Source organism: Strix uralensis, chromosome 15, assembly GCF_047716275.1.
Source record: "Strix uralensis isolate ZFMK-TIS-50842 chromosome 15, bStrUra1, whole genome shotgun sequence".
Lineage (NCBI taxonomy): Eukaryota > Metazoa > Chordata > Aves > Strigiformes > Strigidae > Strix > Strix uralensis.
In genome coordinates this window covers 1,807,370-1,830,881 of record NC_133986.1, presented here as the reverse complement: position 1 = coordinate 1,830,881, position 23,512 = coordinate 1,807,370, and the positions used below count along the sequence as shown (strand labels likewise).

The window sequence follows — 23,512 nt, the reverse complement described above, 5'->3', positions numbered from 1 at the left end:
GTTATTATTGTTCACTTCAGAAAGAATTCTCTCCTACCTTGCAGAAACCACTAGGAAGCATCCCTAAAGACTGGTTAAATGCTCAATTAGCATAAACCTAACCCCTTTCTTTCTTTCTTTCTCTTTTTAATGGACTCTACTTTCCCCATTTTTTAAAATGTTTAATTTCTTGCAGCTTAAGGTTCAATCTGACAGATCCGCTTCACGCTTTCTACGACATTTTCAAGCCTTAACATAGTATGTGCCTGATTTAGTCCTTAAGCTCTGCACACTAACTTGATCTATGTATGCACCTCTTTGAGCACATGAATGGTTTCTTGACTTGTCTACTTGACTTGTCTACTTGCATGCTTATTGTTAAGCGAGGAATTAAGTGGTTTGTCAGACTGATCCCAAGTCCTTAGCATCTGAACAGCATGAATTTTTACTCGGTTGAGTAAGAAACCTTTCCCAGAGCTTCAACTCTCTATCCATGCTAACTGTCCACATACGACTCTGCTTTCCTGACAAAAGAATAAAATTTACAGACATTCTTATCTCTCTGGGATTTATTACTGAAACTGGAGACTAATGGTTTGAACTGGGCAATCAAATAAAGTAGAGCTGGCATACTAGTCATCTAGGGGTTAAGTTAATTTGTTAGTGCCCTTGCTGTTTCTTGCTGTCAGCCACTATGCATCCACTCCTTAAATTCTGAAAAGAACACCGACCTTTAATCTGTGGTATTAGTTCCTTTGACAAAATGGAAGATTATGTCTTTTTCCCACAAGCCTTCATGCAAAGCTTAGCCAGCTTCCATCTGGTCTGGCTAATTAAATGTAAGTTAACATTAAGTTAAGAGCCAGCTCCAGCCCACAGACCTTCTATTCTGCAACTGCAGATTTATTAATTGGCCAAACTATTCGAGTATTTAATTCCAATTTTTGATTACTTCTATTTTCTTCACTCTCTCATGAAAACAGGGAAATGTTTTTGAAGACATATTTGCATAATTTCAGCTCAGAAACACAAAACATTAAGACATGCTAATAAGATTCTGCACAGCCATAAAATTGTCAGATTTTTTTCTTTGTATTTGACATGTTAATAAAGTACCGTCATAACAGTGTGAAGGATCTGCCTATTATGCACAAGATCTGGAGTCACTGGAGCTGTACACTTTTAAGCTGGCCATGACCCACAATCTGGCCCTATATGTACTAAAACTAGAGCCAGTTGTTGTATTCCTTATTCAGTCAAAACTTTCTTTAACCTTAATGGGCATTCTGTCTGAATGAAGAACAAAGGGATTAGATCTAATATGGGGAGTCACTAATTATAATCATGCCCACAGTTAACTTTTAATAAAATTCATTTGTAAAACTGAAAATACAGAAAATCTACTAAGTCAAAATGGTGCTTTGCACTATTTTTAATATTAACTCTATGTCGGTCTTGTACCTTATCTGTTTTGCTGTATTTAACATTAGATGTTAGAGAGGAAAACTATAAGCTTCAAGACTTTTCAAATAAATTATGTGGCAAAGTTAGATTTATGAATTTGTTTTAACACCTGACATTACTTTCAGAAAGACTGTTATTAAGTAAAACAGCTTAAACCTCTTAACCAAATCCTCCTTCTTTGGGATAGAGGCAAACAACACATTCAGAAATGCAATTTCTTCATATATTTATCTAAGATAATGACCGCTACAACAGTATGTAAAGCAAATTAAAAAATGCAAAACCCAGAAAACTTCTGCCTAGTTCACACAAACAAAGAAATTAAACACCAGATTAAAAAAAAACCAAACCAAACCCACAAACAAAACCCAAACTAAAAAACTCAGTTAAAAGTTTGGTTTTGTATCAAAAAACTAAACCATATCAAGACATGCAACAGAGAGTTAAAAAAACAACAGAAACTGTGAATGGCACAAAGCACTATGTAATGGAACAAGACTAAACACTGAAATTAGGAGACACTGTTCCTTTCTATTTCTTACCCTGTAGAAGATTACATGAGCAAATCAGCTCAATTCATCTTTTTCTGCCTCAGTTGCCCCAAGCAGATGGTATGGATAGAACATTTCTCCTTTTCTGACCTCACTCAAAAATTTTCAGGTGTTTAGAAATGCTCAGATGAAGGTGTTCTAAGGGCAGATTATTAGCAGCTATTATTATGTTGGAAATAGAAATGGACAAGTAATTCACTTCTAAAAGACTGAAAACAAAAATGCTGTTGTTACAGAGTGCAAGACCAACAACAGACAAAGCTTTTTTGATTAAGTTTGGTTATGATATGGGATTTTCTTATCAACTTACTCTGTTCTCTCTTCTACCCATTAAATTTTAATGACCTGCTTGATAGAAACCTTTCTCAAGAACCTTTCAATCTCTGTTTCATCCTCTGCCTAGCTTACTTTACATTTCTGCTCTTAATGTACACACCAACTCTGTTTTCTCCATAGCTTACCCTGGGAATGCTGTTCTGCACATAGAGTTGTTACCTTTAACTCAGACAAAAGCAACTTAGCTCAGAACATCTGGTAAAATCCACTGGGGTAACTCCTTCTAAAAAGGAAATACAAGATGCAAAATGCAATCTAAATTTACTAGTCCTACTCTAAGACTAGACACTGTCTTCTTCCAAAGACCCATTAACATTCAGTTCATATTCAAAATACCTGACCTGCAATACAGCGAAATGCTGAGCCCCGTTCTGACACACTTGTAGCTGATTCCTGTGAACTGGCACTTCGCTCAGGCCAGCTTTCCTCGTGAACTGGAGCCACCTTGTGCCCTACAGAGCACCTGCACCCTGCTGTCCGTTCCGGAAAATTTTTATTTACACACTGGCATTCTGTACATGAGACAACTCCTGAAAAATATGTATTCGGCTTCTACACAAATTGTTTCATTTGTGAGTAACTGTTTCAAGTCAGGTAAACGTGAGCAAAATAATAAAGACACAAATCAACCAGATGCTGGATATTTTTTTCCCATCCAATCCACCACTGCAACGAGTTTTTAGGAAGTATGCAAGGCACTAAGTCACTTCGAACGCTTGTGGTATGAGGAACATTGCCACTACTTTCCAGTTTATTATCTGTTCTTATCTATAACTGAGCACTATAACAAAACAGTGACGAGAATCCAAGACCACAAGCTGCTTTGCTGCATGTTTTATTTTGCAGTAAAACAGTAAAGTCTCTTACTCTACAGCAATGAATTTGAGTGCACAGCATACGGCCTTAAAATGTTTACAAGTGCTACAGTTCAGATCTGGCCTCTAGCCATAAATTCAAATCCAGCTTTGAAACATCCCCAAAACTCAGGCTTGGAATTTTTTTGTCTCGTTATAAAATAGGGATCACATGCATCAAATAGATCTGGACATATTTCCAGAGGCTACTGGGGCAATTTCTGACTCACGGCCAAATCTACCATATTCATGTTCTTTTATTCTAAAAGGATCAATATCAAATGTGTTGAGGGTATGAGAGTATTGAGCCAATACATATTTCCTTTCCTTCTCAAAGCAAGAGTGATTTTCTTTATTCCAAGTGGGGAGGGCAGATGTTATCACACCTTCTAGTAAAATTAATACATATCATTTAAACACATGAGACCTGACATTTCTTCTTAAGCCTGAAAGCACAGGCCACAAAAAGAAACCAAACCACAAAACTCAAAACCCTGAACTACATAGTTACAACAAAAACTGTTCTGGCCTTTTACCATTCTTCTTCTTCATGCACTTTGACGACAAGTTAGGCATATCATCTTTTGAATCCAGTACTGCAATACATTATACTACATTTACTCTGAGCACTCTGACATTATCATTATCTTCTTTTGTGCCCGACAGCAACTGCAGCTCCTATAATGCCATTATTGTAATTAAGAACAATCTGAACCATTGACAGCATTGCCTCATTTGCTCTAGAATCCCCTGTGCATTAGTGTTCTTCTAAACCAATACTTCACTATTAATAGTTTGCTGCTTTAGAACTGCCTACAGTTAAAAGAAAAAAAATTATTAGGCCTCAGCCTAACTCGATGGCCAAAGAAGAAACTTGTTAAGAAAAAATAAATGGAAGGCTGTACACTGGCAAACTGTTACGCTTTTCTTTACACACATTGAAAATGGATTCACACCCTGCCAACCTATTCAGGCCGTTACCCAGGTGAGGAAGCTTATTTTGGCTTGCTTCAAAAGGACCACCTGTACAGATACAAAAGAAAACATCTCTCTCTTCTCCCTCTAAATGTACCCAAAGTACTTCTCTGTCTAAACTGTCCCTTTCATTAATCCAGCTCACAGTTGGATAAGTAGGGCAAAGCAATTTAGACATTCTTGTCTGGGAAATTCTGACCTTAACATCCACCCTTGCTGCACATGTGCTCTCTAGGCTCCCTGTACCCCTGTCCATCTGTCTGTAAAGTATGATGCCTGCCTGTTTGCTGAGCCAGGAAGGTGGTCCACCATAGCCCTATGATCGTTTAACACCCAAGTCTTTTACTATCTGTAATTTCAGGGATACCATCAATCACGTGCTAAAGAAGTGCAGGTACAACTGGCAGGACAGCTCTTGGAAGCTAGGGCCAGGGAGCCCGCAGCCAGGCCATGACAAGCAACTTAAACTTTTCCTCTGCAGTAAATGGGAAGCTGGAGCATTAAGTTGTAACATAAAAGAAACCAGCAGTCATTACCTGCACACTATCTGAAAAGAGTGAGGTTGAAGTCTACCTATTGAACATCACTGGTAACATGGAGCTTTACATATTTTTAGTAGACACAAACATAGCAAAGCACTATATGAAAATGACCAAAGAAACAGGGCTAGTGGAAAAAGCTGGTATCTCCAAAGGACAATACAGAAAAACACGTATGAAAAAACTTATTTCACAACTCCCTCTCTCTATCCTGTTTCTAGCATAAACTTCACCTGAATTGTTTGCTTGTGCGCTGCTGCAGCCACCAAAGACAAGAGGCCAGCTCTAATTAGAGAACTTAAAAGTTGTCTTACTGCATGCAAAGGCAGGCCAAAAAGATTCAAATACTACAGACTTCTGTACAAATACCAAAAATGTGGTGACAGATTTTTCTTCTTGTGAACACATATTCCATTAAAAAATTATGAACCCTATACTACAGAAACATTCAGAAAATTATAATGTTTAGACTACATATAGGATTTTTGATGCTCTCAAAGCTTTTGCAGTATGAAATTGCATTTTCACGTCTGGGAAATCTCTACTGGTCTGGTGATGAACAGCTGTTCCTCACTCTACCATGCCCTCCAGTCTCTGCTCAAAGCTTTTGAAGGGGATCACTGGTCACTGACAATTGTTGCACCTCCTCTCCTACCACCCTGACTAAAGTCCCTTTTTCCAAGTGGAATTTCATAGGTTTCACTATGAATAAAGGTTAATCTCACCCACTGCTATGCTAAGTGGAAATCACAGAAGCCAAAAGGACTTAACTATGACTACAACTACCAAGAATGACTCACAGAAATATATTTCAGGTGTTTTCTTTTGCAAAAATAATTGTTTAAGAAAAACAAGGTGAGGAAGATATTGTCAACCATGGTACACTATTGTGGTGCTTAACACAAACATCAATAAGAAATCAGGAAGAGAAGTGCAAAGACTAAAAGAAAAGCAGTATTGCTAACTCATGACCCATGTGCTCTCTTTAAATTTGTATTAAATCCACATACATGATAAGAACATTTTATAGCACCACATATAATTATTTCACAGGGACTACTACAAAACTAAAAGGAAAGCAGAACGTTTGGGAGACTGTGGAGCCTTGTTATTTAACTCTGCAATTCTTTTATATTTCGAGTAAGATCATCACTTGGTTGAACAGTGGCACAGTCTAGAGCCAGGTGCAGGATTTCGGTGAACAGATGGTAGCTAATCTTCCTAATACAGCTCTGCCAATACAACTCACTCTTGACCAGTCACATCTCTGTTTTTCTTTTTTTTTCTGGCCCTTGGTTTTCTCTGGCCTGAGCACGGGTTGTCAAGGGGTAGTTGCATGGTAGGCTAAGGATTCACATAAGGCTGCTGATCTGATTTTGCTTTTGGTCCAAGACATCTTGTGTTTGTATTTCAGACCGGTCACCAAAGTGAATTAACTCACTGGCGCACTGAACACACATATGACACACCCAATCCCAAGAGGGACAAGGGTATTAAAACCAAGTAATTTTATCTATTAATAAGTATTAGCATACCATACAGAAAATGTATGATGACACGTATAAAGAGCTAGGCTCTGACTGCCTAGTCAGTGCTCTGAGTACAGCTACACACTCAAAACAAGCACAGAAACTACTACAAGCCAGGGAAGGCACAAGGAATACACAGAGAGCAAGCTAAGCCTTCAGGCCTACCCCAGCCCTTCATTTGGAAGAGCTGCAAGTGAAAATGTGAAGCACTGCAAAATATCCTGCCTTCCAGCTCATCCTCTCTCATGCAAAATGGCATCACGCTGCTTCCAGCACAGCACTGACTGCACTTAGTGCAGTGTTAACTGTCCTTTCAAGGGTCATCTCTTTTTTTGGTTTTGGCTGCAGTTTAGCTAAGAGAATAGCCTGTCATTAGGGATACAAGTCAACAGCACCACATATTTTAATAGGAGCTGGTGTGGGGAGGACAGAAGCAGCAGATGGAAAAGCGGCAATATTTTAGGTACACCTCAACCACTTTTCTAAAGTTTCACTTCGCAAAGAACTGTGCCCCTACAACTGCTGATTTCATCTTCAGCAACAACAGCATTTGCTGAAAAAGACTGCAGAACTCTGTGGATTAAGTTAATAGGAAGCACTTGATCTCAGATACAGTCAAGTAACAAAAGAACTGGACTGTCCTTATCTTAATCTCAGTGAGAAAGGCAGAAAGTCCAGTATTAAACTATTCAGTCTGCAGGGAGGGCGTGGTTCAATGGTTGAGGAAGGCACTGAAGACAGAAAAGAAAAAGTAGGATATATCCCAGAGATTCTGTCCAAGGGAGATTCACAGAAGCACAGACCTGTACTTACAGAAGCTGCCTTTAAGCTGAGGAGTTTCAGAAGATGTAGAACCCCACAAGCAGTAATCAAACCCAGTGAGAACTTTGGTCAGAGTCTCTTGGTCTTCTCTTACCTTCAGGGCAGATTCCTTAAAAGCTAAGGGAAACATCAAGAGTTCTAAAATTTCAGATTCCCTTGACAGCATGCTCACTTTACTGAGGATGAAAATGAGAACTTCATATTTACTCTCTTCTACAGCTTCACTTGGTTATATCCACCTTCACATTGAAAACTGGACGCATGCTTTTATGAGTCTAAAATCAGGGATAGCATATTTTAAATCTGAAGATGTAAAGAAAAAATTAACATTGAAATAAAGGTACATCAGCCTAAGCTGGTCTCTAGCTGTTTTCTTTTTCTTCTTTCCATGGCTCTGTCCTGTAATTTGGAAGCACTGGAGGCTCTTCAACCACTTGTTTAATGCTGATTTTACTTCACCACTTTAATCTTTTCTACCTTTCATCTAGATAATTGCTATGCATCTAGCCAACTACAGCAGATAATGAAAAGAACTGACGGAGTATGCTGTCACCATGCCTTCATCACACCAGGCCAGTCAGAGGTACAAGCTTGGTGGGCCAGACCAGTCCACTTCCCCTCAACTGAGATCCTGAACCATCAGACACCTGAATCTTTAGATGATCTCCAGAGGTCCCTTCCAACTGTTACTGTTCAATAATTCTGCAACCCAAGCTTGTCAGTCCCTATGACAGCACGGTCCAGCTGGCAGCTTGTGGCCACCACCCCTTCCCCACAGATGGGGAACAGCTGCTGTAGCAACAAGCACTGCCAAACCACCAAGCACCCTCATCCATGTCTGCTCACCCTAAAGAGCTCAGCAGTGACCACTGCGGCCAAGGCAGTGCAAGGAGAGAGGGGGAGCAGCTGCTGCTGAAGAGAGGAGGGGAGGGGATGGACACAGCCTTATGGGCAGACATCTTCCCTCCCCCTGCCCTCCAGCCCTGTCCCTCCTCCCAGCCCAGCAGCACCTCAGAGAGCAGCTGCTTCTTGCAGCCAGACGCCTTGCTCTGCTCCTCTTCACCACTCTCCTTCCTTTAACCCATTCCATGCAAGTTTAGTCTTATCCTCTATGAAACCTATAGGCTCAGATGATGAAGAAACTGCACAAATGGGAAAAATAGAGGAAATAGAAGGCATACTTCTGTAGCAGCTGACTTGCCCACATAATCTAGGGCTGCTTTTGGAAGTCCAATGCAAACACAAGAGTTCAATGGCTCTATGTCCACATGCAGGTAGTTAGAGAACAGTTCTCTGGCTGTATGGGTCCAAACAGCAGATCAAAGCCCAGGGTCCTGGGCCCTGGCAGAAATGCATTCTTAACAATACAAACAGTGAAAGGCAAACCAACAGAATTTTCTCCCTTGGTATAAGCTTCCAAATAGCCATGGATTTCATGGTAGGTATTTCATGATTTCTGAATCTGAAATGTCTATTGATGGCTTACATGATTCACATGTGGGCCACTGCAGACTTTTTTTTTTTTTTCCATCTAGAAGCTACCCAGACCCACTTTTAGCACCCCCTCCCTTTCAAAAATTATTTCTGGCATCCAAAACATTCTATAGCAATAAGTTTCAGAACTTAATCACCCACAGAGTAAAAAAAAAATAATAAAAATTCCATCAGGGCCCCTTTGCCTCCTCTCTGGCAGAGGAGAGGTTGGCACTGCTGTGTTTTGTGCTAATCTCAATGCTGTCAGCGCATTTTACATATCCTATGTTTTACAATCCTATATGATCTAACCCCTTCACATATATTTACACATGCTAGGAGACGTTCACATAAAGCAGGCACTGATATACTCAGCTCTACCATGATAGAATACCTCTGGATAGAGACTCAATAACCTGGCAAAAATGCAGGCATCTGGGACTCACATGTTCCTACACATTTGATTGCTGTAGATGAAACACATGAACTAAACATAATTGGACAGGGCCCTACATGAATATTTGGTTAAAACAATTAATTTTTTAGAATAATTTTGGGATTATCTGTGACTTTTGAGATTCAGAAATGCATTCACAGGTAATATTTTCGTATCTTTCTCTGAAACAACCAGAGCCAGAGTCTATTAAAAAAAAAAAAAAAAAGTCTCAATCCAAAAACAAAAAGAAAAAGCACTACGTAAAATTCCAAATGAGATAATGAGTCCTAGCAAAACTGAAATGCCAGAAATAATGTTAAAACGCAGATTACAGGAGGGAAAAAGCCAGAAGAATATGCAATATATACAGATAGAGCTCTAGGTTGTAAATTATTGCCTGCAGGGGCTCTTTGCACTCTTTGTGAAAGTACAGTACCTAGCATAATAGGACCTGGCCCTTGATTTAGCCACATATAAAAAATAATAGATGCTTAACAGTATCTTGCAGATAACAGCTAACAGTGCTGACTAGTTTCTGTTTATTGCAAAGAGCAGCACTTGTGGAAAGAGGAGGCAGAGGCAGGAAGGCAAGAGAGACAGACCCAAAAGCTACCAGCTATACAGCAGCTACTCCTTCACCCAAACAAACCCAGCACAGCATGGCTTGACAGATGACAAACAGCTTCAAGCATGCCGGAGCTGCCATGTACGTATATGCCTGAGAGTTGCATCTGGAGGGTTATTGCCATCACAGCATAAGCAACAGTTGGGTGTTCCATCTATGCTGACTGAAGCGTTTCAGAGCAATTATCTTTCTTTCTACCAAGCAAACCCTTCAACGGTCAGAACAGAGGGGCCTCCCCAGATATCCCCTGACAATTTGGATTCAAAGGATGGAAACAAAACCCCAATGCTCTCTCCCCCCTTGAGTAGTTTCTCTTCCTTTCATACACTGTAGACGGGCTCAGAAGGCTCACAGCAATGAAATGACAACAAATGAAGCAGGTGAGTCCTTCCTCTATTTTTCTTTTCACTTTCCACGTTCCTTCCACTTAACAGAAATATTTTATCTACTTAAGAGAACTTGCTCCAAGGCAGTAATTATTTCAATGGTGGTACTAACAGGTTTTGTCCGATATCAGCTATGCAGCTGTCTAGGATGTGCCTGTGGCGATACACCAGGGACACGGGGATGTGTAACACAGTATAGAAGGGAAACATTGTAAGCACATTCAGTTGCTATGCTCTAGGGTTGGAGGTAAAGCACATTATGCCAGACATCAAAAACAGCTGCTCAGCTATTCTGATGGCACATGAAGGCCTAGGGTCTGTGGACTGATATGCTGCAGTAAAAGATAGAAATTCAAAAGTACTGATATAAAAATGACGATAAAGCCTTCCCCATGCCATTTCCTTTTCACTGAAAACCCTATATGCCATCTTCAAAGCACAATTAGCATTCGGTGGCCCATTTTCATTGTTTGCACTACATATTAGCAAATACAACGGTAAGACATATATCAGTTCTTTCAGCTTCATTTGCATGTTAAATAGAGCATCAGGTGAGAGCAGTACAAAAAGCCTGCAAAGCATTTAAGCCAGTCTCTCACATGAGAAACAGACAAGCAAAACAAAAGTCTACTGACATGAAAAAAAGTCCTTTGCTCCAGCAGTGCATTACCCTACTCAAAAAGAAGTTGCAGAAAAAGGTCCAAAGAAAATAATTCAAATATGTCAATTAAAATTCAGCAGAACACTACTTGTATACCAAAAAATACACTTATTTCATAGTAAAATGCCCATAGCCAGACCAAGGCGTGATCTCTCTGTCAGTGAGTCAAGGCAAGGCATTTGAGTCATGGATTCCAAAAAGACAAAAATTTTAACCTGCAAAGCTCTCATCACCCTACACTTATTCTTAATTTCTATTTTTAATTTGTTCTAATTTCATACTATTCTATGAAATGTATGATGGCAACAAAGTAAAGATGAAGAATATTTTAGACTGTTAACATACTCTTCCCTTAGGCATACAGAGAATATGGTCTGCCATTACCTCACATACCAAAATTAAATCAAAACAAGCATACAAAAGAAAAAGAAAAAATATCATAAGTGGAAGCTAGAAGAAAATTCATTCCTTCTCCTGCCCATCAACACCAAATAAACTAGGCAGAAGAGCAGTCAAATTACTGAAATTGATGTCGTATCAATTGGAAAACTGACAGAGCCTGTACAATGAGCAGTAATTGCTCTCTACCAAATTCATGGGTCCAAGCTGTCTGTTTCCCATCTGCTCCTATGCAATTTAAGCAATTCTGAACTTTGCTCTCCGTTCCCAAATGTGTCACAGATTTATTAGCACGTCAGAAGCCAATTCTTAAGATTCTCCACTGAGGTAAGTTATTAAGAGGAGTGAAATTTCTGTGTCTATAATTGCCAGGCCAGGAAAATTCAAGGAGGACAATCACACATGACCTTACTGAACCCACCATGAAAAATTCATAAGATAACACAACACACACCCCCTGCATCTAAAAAAAGAGGTCATTCTGTTCTCTCCTTGCACTTGTAAGAAGATATGTAGACTACTATAGTAGACATTGCAGTAGTCTGCAGACAATGCAGACTACTATAAGGAGCTTACAAAAAATTTTAATTTATGTTTGGTTTTTGCTAATACAATAAGCTCCACCATGCCTCTTAACTCCTGATAGATAAGGACTGGAATCTTCCTATAGTATATATGGGGTGGCTCAGTCTTTGAATGGTTTTCAGGAGTAAAATGGATGGAATCTTACTATAAACTGCAAATAATTTTTGCATATGACAATTCAGTTGTAAACAGGTCATCAAATATTCCAGTATTATATCACAATTTTCTCAATATCACAAGATAAAAAGCTAATTATAGTTAATTCCAAACATATTTAATAATTTGTAATTTTTGTTACCTTAACAGAATTTATACGCTATTTAAAGATGCAGCTGCTCACGCTCTCACAGGAAAGACTAAAGTACGATGTTCTCATCCTTAAATTACACCAATGGTGATGAGATACCATAAATGAAAACCAGGCAAAGACACTATGTTGACAGATGACAACTTAAGCAAATTTGAGCTCCAAATTTCAGATTTTATGAAATATTCTCTAATATTTAATGACAATGTATTTTCTAGATTAACATATGTCTTAAGGTATGACTAATCCCTGTTTACATCACGTGTGGTATTTCAAGTAACAGTATCTTGCGTTACTCTCTCTGTTTTGGTCAACAACTTGTACTGTGATATGAGAGAATGTATTTCACTTGTCTAGACCATTCTCATCTCTAACATGGGTGGAATACTTACCACTGCGAAGAACTTCAAAGTTCATGAGGAAAGGTTTGCTATATATTTATATATATAAATTAATGTTATTACAGAAAATCCATTTTATAGTGTATTATAAACTACTTTTACTACATCTAAAACTACATAGACTTTATTCTCTTTATACATAATCTTCATTGCTCTTCACCATAATGTCACTTCAATGGATTTTCATTTGGTGGAGTATTTTGGCATTGGGTCTATTGTTGCAATATATAAAAATACCATTTTGACAATGATCAAAATACCTATTGATAGCATAAATACAAAACCCATATATGTGTAATCATATACCATCTACAACAGTTAGCTACATATATAACACAGACAGTACTAAAATGTAATTAGTGTACTCCCTACAAGAGATAAAACATTTTTGCATTTAAAAACACCAATTCTTAGCCCTTGTGGTAAAATACAGAAGTAAATCAGTAAGTTTCTGTCCTCTGTATAACAGCAGAACTTACACCAACTGAAAGACAGGGAAATTTTCAGTTGCCCCTTATTTCTCACAAATGTAGCAAGTCCCACTGACTTTCTTGATCTATCGCTAAGCTCTAAGACCTGGGTATGCTCCCAAGTTGTTGATTCCAGATGTGTACCCTGAGCATGGTCTGGCTTATAACAGAGGGGTATGTAGCAGAGGAACAAAACAGAGGTGTGTATGCAGCAGCCCCCTGGTAGCCCCTGAGAGTGCACGTCTGGAAAAAAACCATAATAGGTCTAGCCAGGTCTATAACCCAGTTGATCAGAAGACTGGGATGACAGAGGCATCTTCTGCATGGTCTACATTCAGCTAAAAGAATACTTGTTCTGCTGCCCATACATTAAAGAGAACAATAAATTGAGATAGACAGAATTGTTGCCTTATGAAGAAATATTGACATAGGTGAAATCCAGAATGTGGATTTACTCTACTGGAATATCAAAATCACAAAGTACAAGACTAAGTAGGTAAAAGGGGAAATGAATACCCTATACAGAAAAAAACACAGCGTTATTTCTGAAGAGTTACTAACAGTTCATTGTATTTAGAGACCTTACATGATTAGAGATCAACATTCACAACAAAATGGGGTAGATATCTATATCAGACTAGCTAACTGCATTACAGAATAGATCCTGATGTTCTACAAAAAATATGAAGAAAAACTAAAGGTGCCATCTAAGAGTACTTCATGCTAGTTTACAAAAGTAGAAGGTCTAAACATGGCTAGTACAAAAACCATTTTTTTCAATGCCTATGAGTTATATTTGAACACTTTCTAATATATTATGTGTGTTAACAGTTGAATAACTATGTGCTCTCCTGTGACCAAGACCTATCTCTATAGGAAACCCGCCACTAGATAGGTCAATTAAAGCAGGAAAAAAATCAAAGAACAGAGCCTAAACAAACAAGCAATCTGACTTCCTATATGAAGTTCCTAGTGAGACTTCAAATACACCTGGAGCCCTAGAAGCTGTGGCAGCACAACTTAAGATAGAATCCATGTGTGTGTGACACAGCCTGCGAAAAACAAGATGACTCATTAATAGTTTGCAAACCCATATTTTATTTCTAGTGGAGGAAAGATTGGGAAGGATGAAAGGACAGGCTTCACAGTAAGGATTTACCAGCTTTGAAGTCATCTGAATCTGCTAAAAGCAAACAAACAAACAAACAAACAAACAAGGAAGATGGCATACTATCAATCTCACCCCTATATATGCTTCCACTAAAGAAATGTGACATATACATGCAGAAGTAAGAAGGATGTTAAGGTGAATTTAATAAAAGACTTTTTCTTCCATCAGAAAATAACAAACTCCTCACAAAATTGAAAAAAAAAATTCTCCAAACCACTGTTATGTTTAAATAGACTTTAGAAAATTGGGAAACACAAAGGACAAGGACAACACTAATGTTGTTCCAAAATCTCAAAAGGGAAAATATCAACATGATGAGATAATGAAATGGCAGGTGCAGGTTTCAGTCAATAAATTTAATACAAAAAAAAAAAATTATTTCACAGAACACATCTTTTTGTAGGATTATAAGATTGTGGATAAAAGTAACTGCTGCCTCTAACAGTTTGCTGGAGATTTGTACTTAACAATATCTGTCACCGAGAAAAATAGTATTGTTGAATACTAATAATAATGGACATACTAAATCTACTATAAATAGGCTAAATTAAAGATCTCTAAACATACCTACAATATAGACTCATCACAGAAAACTGTTGCTAGTTCAATGCTGCTAATATTCACGAATACCCTAACAGAATAATATAACAAAGTGGGTAACTAAGAAAGCTTGCCATTATTTACTATTCCATCAACTTCTGGACCATCTGCAATGACCAGAAAAAGCCAAATAACGTGAGCACAATCGTGCAACATGCGTTTTAATTAAAAAGCAAGACCATGCATCTCAGAAAGATGACGTGATAGTTACAGAATGAGCGGCTGTACTCGCCAAAGTTGTATCATCGTTGTCCGCAGCACTGGTGCTACTCTGAAATACGTTTTTGTAGTATTTGTAGTAACTTTGTGCCTGGTTTCATTATGCGTGTATACATCAGAAGCAAGGGTCTGCAAGGGTCAGAGCATAATGCCCTTCTTCACACTTACAAGCAATGATGTTGCTTGAAAAACTATTTTGAAGGGACCATTACTTTGGCTCTATTTGCATTGTATTTAAATTAACATCAGCTGTGAAAATGATGGGTGAGTGAGGTTAAATTCCAATTCCCTGTCTCATGGGATTTTAAATAGGCAAACTCAGTAGGGGGTGGATATTAGTTCACATGTATGGACAAAGAACCAGACACTACATGCTCTGTGTTCTTCAAAGGTCCACTAAAGGTCATGAGACAAAGGTTTTTTGCTTAGTACAAGAATAATCACGTTTTAAGCCTCTGGTGAACGATTACTATTCTAAACATTAAATCAGTGGCGTGCATTACACTGGTTTCTCAGATCAATGCGTACTGACCATGCTGTACACCAATATAAAGCACCCCGTTACGCGTCAAGGAGGATCTGAGCATCCAGTTTTGGGGTTTCTGCGCCCCAAGTCCGAAGGCGAGCCCTCCTGAGGGGCCGCGCTGCGCCCGCCGCCGGGACGAGCCGCGGGCCCTGGCGGGCGCTGGGCCCTCAGGCCGCCGCGGCCCTCACCCCCTGCGGGCACCGCGCCCTTCTCCGGCCCGGGCACCCCCGGCCGCCCTGCCCCGCCCGGCTCTGACCCCCCCCCCCCCGCGGTACGAGCTCGGCGCTGCCCCCACGCGGGGGGCACCGCTGACCCCGGCCGAGCTCCGCGGCTGCGCCCCCCCCGCCCGGCCCGCGGGGCTACAGGCCCGCCTCGGCCGCAGCGCCCAGCCCGCCCCGGCGCGGGGGCCCCGTTCGCGGCGGGGGGGGCGGTCGGGGTGTCTCCGGGCCGGCGCTCCCGCGCTCCCCCCGCCCTGAGGCGCCGGCAGCGGGGAGAACCGCCGCGGCCCCCGCCCGGTCCCGGCGAAGCCGCGGGGACACGGCGGCGCGCTCCTCCCTCGCTGCTCGCCTGCCCACCCCACCCCGCGCGTCCTTCCCCAGTCAGCCCCTTCCTCCCGCTCCCCAGAGCCTTTTCCTCTCCCCCTGTCTCCTCCTCCTCCCCCCCCACATTTTAAGGTAACTCCCAGGAAACGTGCAAACCTGTAATTTTTACCTTCTTTGGCTTTTTTCCTCCTCGCCAGCGTGCCGCCGAGCTTGCCCAGGAAGGAGTCATCTTTCTTTCTGGACGGGGGCGATTTAGGGGTGGGGGACTTGGGGGAAGAAGGGGACTTCTGAGGGGAGGTTGCCATGATGGCCCAGCCGCTGGCGGCGCTCGGGGATGGAGGAGCCGGGTCCGAGGCCCCGATGCCGTGGGAGGCTGCTCCCGGCTCTGAACGGAAGCGGAATTATTTCAAGCATTTGAGGCAGCTCCTGCTCCGCTCTCCCGGCTCTCCCGCTCCTTCCCTCCCTCCCGCCCGCCCTCGCGCCCGCCGGGGAGGGCCCGCTCCCCTCGCTCGGCTCCCGCCGCCGGCCGCCCCTCCCTGCCCCTCTCCGGGGCTTCGGCCGCGGGCCCAGGGTCCTCGTTTTTCCCTGCCCGCGGGGTCTGGTCCCGCACGCTCGGGACAAGGTGTTTCACACAGCCGGGAAGGAGCCGGGCGGGGCCTGCGGGAGGGCTGCAGCCCCGGGGGCGCGGAGCCCGCGCTCCCCTCACGGCTGAGGGACCCGCCGCTGCACACCCGGAGGCACGCGCCAGGGCCTCGCGCCGTGGCCCATCCACCGCCGCGGCCTCGCGGCGCAGCCGGCCCTGGCGCGGGCGGGCGCGTCAAACGCACCGCCGTGGGGGACACCGGCACCGCAGCGCGGCTTAACAGCGGTGCCGAAAGTTAAGCGCAGGTATAGACAGGCGGGACTAGGGCGCAGGCAGCTCAGTCCACCCGTAACTACTCGCCAGTGAAGGATGGGGAAGGATTGCAGCTGCAGGCAGATGTCCCTACACCCTGTGGTCAGCACCGACAGAAAAGAACTAACAAAATAGTGAAGTAGTTCTGTGCGAGTTAAAGTTCAAGCTTACTAGTTACATTTCAGTCGTGAGCGCATTTCGCAAAGCAGCTCTCCTGCCTGTGCATTTCAGCTCCAGCTGTGCTCAGAGGCGGTGGGCATCGTCATATCCACTTCTACAAAAGAAACCAATGATTGTAGTTAGACCAGTATAAAAGACAGTGGGGAAAAAAGGTGACTGAGCATGATGGATTGCCTATACCAACTCTGCTTTGATTTGCAGATGAGTAGCTTAAGAGAGAAGTATCTTTAAAACTGATAATTTGCTGTGACTGGTTCAGGAGGCACCCAGGACTGGAACAGCATTAATGTCATCTGGATGCACTACTTTCACTTACCACTTAATCACCCGATTAACAATTCAGGCAAAAAGCCACACACACTTCATGCAAATATCTAGCTATCCATTAGATATAATAAGTGAAATGAAATTACCATGAGGATATTTCTAAATCAGCTAATAATTGTTGTGTTTTTACAAGCCGGTAACATTGGTTAGCCTGATGGGAGGTAGACATCAATGCGTATCTGTTGCATGTAGTTAGTATATGCCCTGGAGAAAAACTTTATTCATCCATACTGCCATCAGTTAAAAGCAGGAAAGAGCCCAAGCTGTTAGCACAATCTCTCCTTTCCTTACATTTGTTCTCTGACCCATAGCACGGATTGTGTCTAGGGGCTGTTGTCTACAGAGCAGTCCAAATTTCACACGTTACTCTCTTTTTACAGAAGTGCTACTCACACAGTGTACAGATTAGGAGATGAACAGCTTTGAATAATTTTTAAGAACATAATAAAAGACTGTTTCAAAAGAAGAGAAACAAACATGTCAAGCCTTTTTTTATATGCATGTGAATCTGTGGCATTTACAAACAGAGCAATGACCCAACTAAATCTCCATTTGCACCCAACCTACTATAGATAGACATCAATATAGAATTTTGTGGGCACAGGAGAAGAGACAGCATTTTGGTAAGCACAAGTTTGCTTGCCTTTGTACCACTACGTTTGTGTTAAAGGCAGAAAGAACAAGCGAGATACCTAATGAACAGTAGCGGGTGCTGGGTTGTGCCGTATGGGAAAGTCAGAATTCAACATGCCAAGTCTCACACAAAATAGCTGAAAAGACCTAGCATCTTTCTTTCCTATTTGACTACACTCAGTATATGTAAATTAATGACAAATGCAATACTACTTATTTAATAGACTCATGAGCTATGGGTGTTTCAAATCACAAGGAGAAAATAAATTGTAAATTAAAATTAATGTGTTTAAAATCAACTTTATCAGATCTGGAAACAAATACTGTGTGCTTTATTAATGCTAAAGCAGACAGACAGACTTAAGTTTACTGGTTGGTTTTTTTATGGGTTTCTTTCAGAATTTATTTGCAGTTCTTTGAGTATAACATATTGCTGTGTTTTTCCACTTACGTCGTCTCTCTTTGAGGATTGTTACAACATTTTTTTTTTCCCCTGTATCTTAAATTTAGAACTACATATGCTACTTTTTTTTTCTTTTGATCTGGGAATATATATGAACATATGAACTTAAATTAATATTGCATTCAGCACAAAAGGCCTTATAGGTATGCATAAGGTCTAAGTTATGAAAGATACAGGAATATTGTTTTTAAATGCCTAGCTCTTATTCATACAGTATTTTAACCACAAATAAAAGCTGCAGTAATAGAAATTCAGTGGGGATTTTTGTTTGGCTAGGTTTTTGCTCTGCTTTATATTCGATAATTGAATACTTTCACAATCATGCTCATGATCCCACGCACAGGACACAGTAGTCAGCAGCCTGCCATTCAGGCTGGCCCCACTGCATCTGGCATATAGAAGTCTGGAGCAGACCACAAGGGCTCTCACCGTGCTCCCTGTCAGCGCCTTGTTCTTGCAGATGAGCCAACCAGTAGCTCAAATTAATTGCATCCTGATCACATATATACTTTTGCCAGGCAATAAAAGCAAGATAAATCCACATACTTCAAATAATTCTTATTCACCTGCACATCTGTCCATGCGCACCTGGTTTTTATTTCTTTTACTATGCGACTCAGAATGATCACAAACTAAGTCTTACTTTGCAAATGAGGCAGAAGAGGCAGGGTACATAACATACCAACCATGCGATAGGCTACTAAGAAAGAGCACTGCAGCAGCCAAGCTCTAAAGGCTGTGCAATAAATTATTAATTTGTCTTGGAGTTTTCTCCTAACATTTTTCTCCTAGGTGTACCTCTGTTCTAGCCTTTTGACTTTTTGGTCATTTAAAGAATTGAAATGGAATTTTCAAAAATGCTCTATCGACCTACTGCTATTGCTGTGATTGCCTACAGTAACACCCTTCACTGACTTCAGGAAGAACAGAACTAGACCAAAGGGAAAAGACATGACAGTAGAAGAAAGACCTCAGTTCAAATATGCCAAAAATTACCTTGACCTCTCAAGAGAAGCAGCCGTCCATCTGTCCTCTGAAGAGGAGAGAACTATCCATCAGTTCAGAGTCATTGAGCAGGGAACGAGGATACAGGCACTAACATAAGCCCAGATCTTGCTTATCCACTTCTCTCATATTGAGCAGCACCTTGTCTTGCTCTGTAAGGCTCTCCCACTGGTAGAAAGCAACAAAACGAGATGACCTAAGAGAAGTAAGGTTAGTGGAATTTGAAAATTGGCAATTAAGGTTCTGATCACCAATTCTTAGTGATCCATTCAGTGACGCTTTTCCAAGTCTTCAAGGAGCTGATATAATTCCTATATCATGCCTAAGGAAGATAGGTGGTGAATTCCTATATAAGAATGTGAGGAAGTTTTTGATCTCGTGGAATTTGCAGCCTCTTGTGTTAAAGGTAGAGTTGAATGCCCTCTAACCTCAGGGTGTCATTATTGCTAAACAATAAAATGAATCTGTGAACTGCAAGATGGTGTGACTTACTTACCAGTATATTAATTAAGAAATATAATTTCTTACCTATAGATCTTTCCTAGAGACACATTATTACACTGTAGATATTGGTGGAGAGAAATTACTATGGAAATGATTCAGGGACTTCAGAGAGTGAGATATAATTTTATTTTTTCAAATAGAAAATTGCTCACATCTAGTCCATTTAGACATAGTCAATACGTTCCAGCACATCATGTTATACCCAACAATGACAGTGCCAAGGACTAAAAATTAACAAATCTATTATGTTAGTGAGTCAATTTACAGAAAAGATTGAGCAGCAAGACTTGTAACCAAACCAATGTTTAAATACATTTCTAATACAAGCCAACCATATTAAATTGACCTGTGAACAGTGCACATAGCTTCTCTTTTTTTTCCCCTCCTTCTCTACTCTTATGATATATGAAGAGCTGCTTTAAATGACTTAGAGTTTATTGTTTTCCTAAATCACTTGCACAGTGCATTTTTGGCTCTGATCTTGTGAGGTACTTAATATCAGGCAGGGTAACAGTAGCCTAACAGGTTTTTCCTCCCAAGAGCAGACAGAGCTTTGGGTGAAGCATGTGTTATGACCACATGGCATCCAGAAAAGTATCTTTTTAGCAAAGAATATTTTTGAGGTCCGTAAGATGCTGATGGCCCTCACCTTCTGTTGACTCTAATACTCTCAAGAACTCAAATCTTTGGAGCTAAAAGGAAAGCACGCTTTTGCATTTGGTTTTATAGCCTAACAGGTATCTGCTGTAAACTGAAATCTCAGGTTTACATACAATTCAGAGTGACCTGAACCTGACTGATTGCAGTGTAGGCACCTCCCCTAGGGCAGCAGGCTGGACTTTGGTAGAGGAGAGCCATCTCCTCCTCAGGACTAGGGGCATTATATTTCTCTGAACCTGCCCTTCCTCTTCCTCTTTGCACAGCAGCAACACTAAGGTGAATGGACTTTTTACATTGTAAAAGTGAGGTGAAAAAAACAATCTTTGACTGATATAACTGGAGGTGTCTGCTAATTCCCTCCTGTGCAAAGCACTAAGAAGTCTGCTTTAAAACATTTAAAAAGTACTTTGAAAGCATTATGACTCTCCATTTTTTTACAGAAAACTGTGATAGATATGTTCTAGACAGTCTTGTTCTATGGGATTACATGAGGCTTCTGTGAACAGTGATAAAATCCAGAAATTTTCTCCACAAAACTGGAAATACCAGCAGATGTCAACAGAGAAAATTAAAATATTTATTGCTGCCCTGCCTGCTCCTACTTTGTGTCAATCTTAAGTAATAGAGTTAGTTTAAAAATCAATCGCTGCAATCCACCTCAATAAAAATGTAATCTGAAGATCAGGTATGCTTAGCCTATGAATGATGGGAAAAAAAATGTCTGATGGTAATTTTGGAACATACTCAAGGATTCTGCTATGTCTTTCCACTGCAATGAAAGACAAATTATATTGTTAAAGCCCTACATGCTATGTTTTAAGGGTATCCCTTCAAGTTATGGTAACTGAAAAAGTTGTTTAAAAATCTTAATTCATATTTTATTACTAATTATTTACCAAGCTGATAAAGCTATCTACTATGCACAGTTCACCTATTCATAGCTGTTAGAAATACACATTTATCAATCAAAATCAGAGACAACATCCAAACTGTAAAATGTAACCAGACACTCTTATCTTCTTTAAACAGTCTAATAAATAAATATAAATACATAAATATTGCAGAACAATAGTATATTCCTTGCACCAATAGAGGTATATTATTTATCTGTGGTCAACAGTAAAATCTTGCTTTTATCTTTAGAAAGGGTATTTTGAATTTCTTACAATACAGCAAAAACTTAAGATCATTCATAAATTACTGTGACAGGATCCAGTGTGTCTATTACCCTACAAGTACTTACCAAGAGGTTCTTAGTTTAAAACTTTTGTAACAGGAATGCTTCAAGCTTTGGCTGTACCATAGGCAACTGCTGCAAATTAGCACCATTCAGGAAATAATGAGAACATCAAATCTTCTCAGAGCATGAGGTAAAATGATATTCAAAAAGAAACAGTCTTTCAGTTTCTCCATGTTTTTTCAGTTTGAAAATGTAGTGCATCATACATACACTTGGGGATGCTACCAATCTTAAATTGCAGGATTATCTCAGATTTAAGAAAGTACTTATATTACACTAAATACTAAGGAGAATTTCTGCACATCTGCTTTGCCAGTATCTACAAATGCATGTACAAAAAAGATAAGAGATAGTTCCTTTAATCAAAAAATATGCACACATGTTCTTGAGCAGCAAGATAAATCTTCTTTAAATATACCTACAACTTTTTCTATCAAATGTTGATATTGCAAAATCAACATTTTTTGGAATCCTTTTGAGGAATTACTCTCAGGGAGATCTTTAACTGCTACACCACTCATCACATCCTATGATACTATTTGTGATGTTAGTCTGGATTACTATTTTTAAATTATCATTTAGCATATTTTAGAGAAGACCTTAACCTGTGACATACAAAAGCTTTTTTGAGCATGTAACAGTCTTAAGGGTAGTCACTCCTTTGATAATCCCTTACCATTTTACAAAATGTAGGGATTTAATATTGCTTTAACTTCTTGATCAAAAATACACAGTGCACTAAAACTTACAAATACCTGGAAAATTAATTTCTGACATTGCATTTACAGTAGTTTTAATGAGTGCTTCTATGTAGTTATTAGTCAAACAACCCTTCCTCCACCAGAAATAAAAATTAACCTTATTTTTATGAGATGCTTGCTTTCTGACCTTTAAGTAGCTCAACATGGGTTGGCTGTACCAAAACATTAACAAAAACCACATACAGATTCAGACAGATGGAAGCAATGCCATCTCAAAAACACTAAATGATGTCATCATGTTTCTCAGGAACTCTATTCTCAGCATTAAAATAAAATTCCAAGAAAACAACAGAGCTCTGATTTCCCTTTCACAGACCCTGATGCCCATCAGACAAGTAAATTCAGTCCTATTCTGTATTCGGTGATCCTTTAAGCTGATAGTGAAATGACTCACCCCAGTATGAGCAAAAGAACTGCTTAAGAGCTTTTGATAACAAAATGACATGTTTCCCAAATAAACTGATATTAAATTTGAATTCCTTCATTTTTCAGAAGTCTGTATCTCCATGATTACAAATATTGCTGAAATCATGTTTATTTGCATGTGGCTGTTTAAATCCTGCTCCGCTGATAGCCTCTAGATAATATAATGCTTTCGAAGTGCTGGTCTTCTGCTTTTTCTTTCACTCTCTGCTCCTCTAAGGTAGACACAAGTTTGTCCCTTTCTTCAACCACTTTCATCATCTCAGTAAAAATTTCATCCTCCTCATTCAGATCCATCTCATCTTTAAGGCTGTCTAAAAGATCAAAAACCAAGAGGTTAAAATCCAGATCACTGTTGTTACGCTTTGCATTTTAACTGTTGGTGTACAGGTTGAATTAATATTATAGTCAATGGCAAATTAAGTCGATAGCAGTTAATATTTTTCATGTTACAGTTCAGGGAAAATTTCTCCTGCATTTCGGCCATTTAAAGTTGACCATTAAGGCTCCTAATAGAGTAAATCTTTCAGCAAAACTTAGACTGCAAGGGGTAGGAAGAGCACTACTTGTT

General features: G+C 40.2%; 2 protein-coding genes across 3 annotated transcripts in view; both read right to left on the bottom strand.

The window, feature by feature from the left end:
• Window positions 1-16,227, bottom strand: part of PARVA (parvin alpha) — a 68,474-nt gene extending 52,247 nt beyond the window's left edge. For both annotated transcript variants that reach the window (XR_012630959.1, XM_074884764.1), the window contains exon 1: window positions 16,020-16,227. Coding sequence is in view for 1 of the 2 variants with exons in the window: in XM_074884764.1 (XP_074740865.1) it covers window positions 16,020-16,155 (136 nt within the window). In the remaining variant the exon portion in view is untranslated. The remainder of the gene's footprint in view (window positions 1-16,019) is intronic.
• A 3,733-nt stretch (window positions 16,228-19,960) lies between these two features.
• The window catches only part of MICAL2 (microtubule associated monooxygenase, calponin and LIM domain containing 2), a 130,214-nt gene continuing 126,662 nt past the window's right edge, over window positions 19,961-23,512 (bottom strand). Inside the window, exon 36 of the mRNA XM_074884323.1 lies at window positions 19,961-23,255. Coding sequence (XP_074740424.1) covers window positions 23,071-23,255 — 185 coding nt within the window. The 3' untranslated portion in view covers window positions 19,961-23,070. The remainder of the gene's footprint in view (window positions 23,256-23,512) is intronic.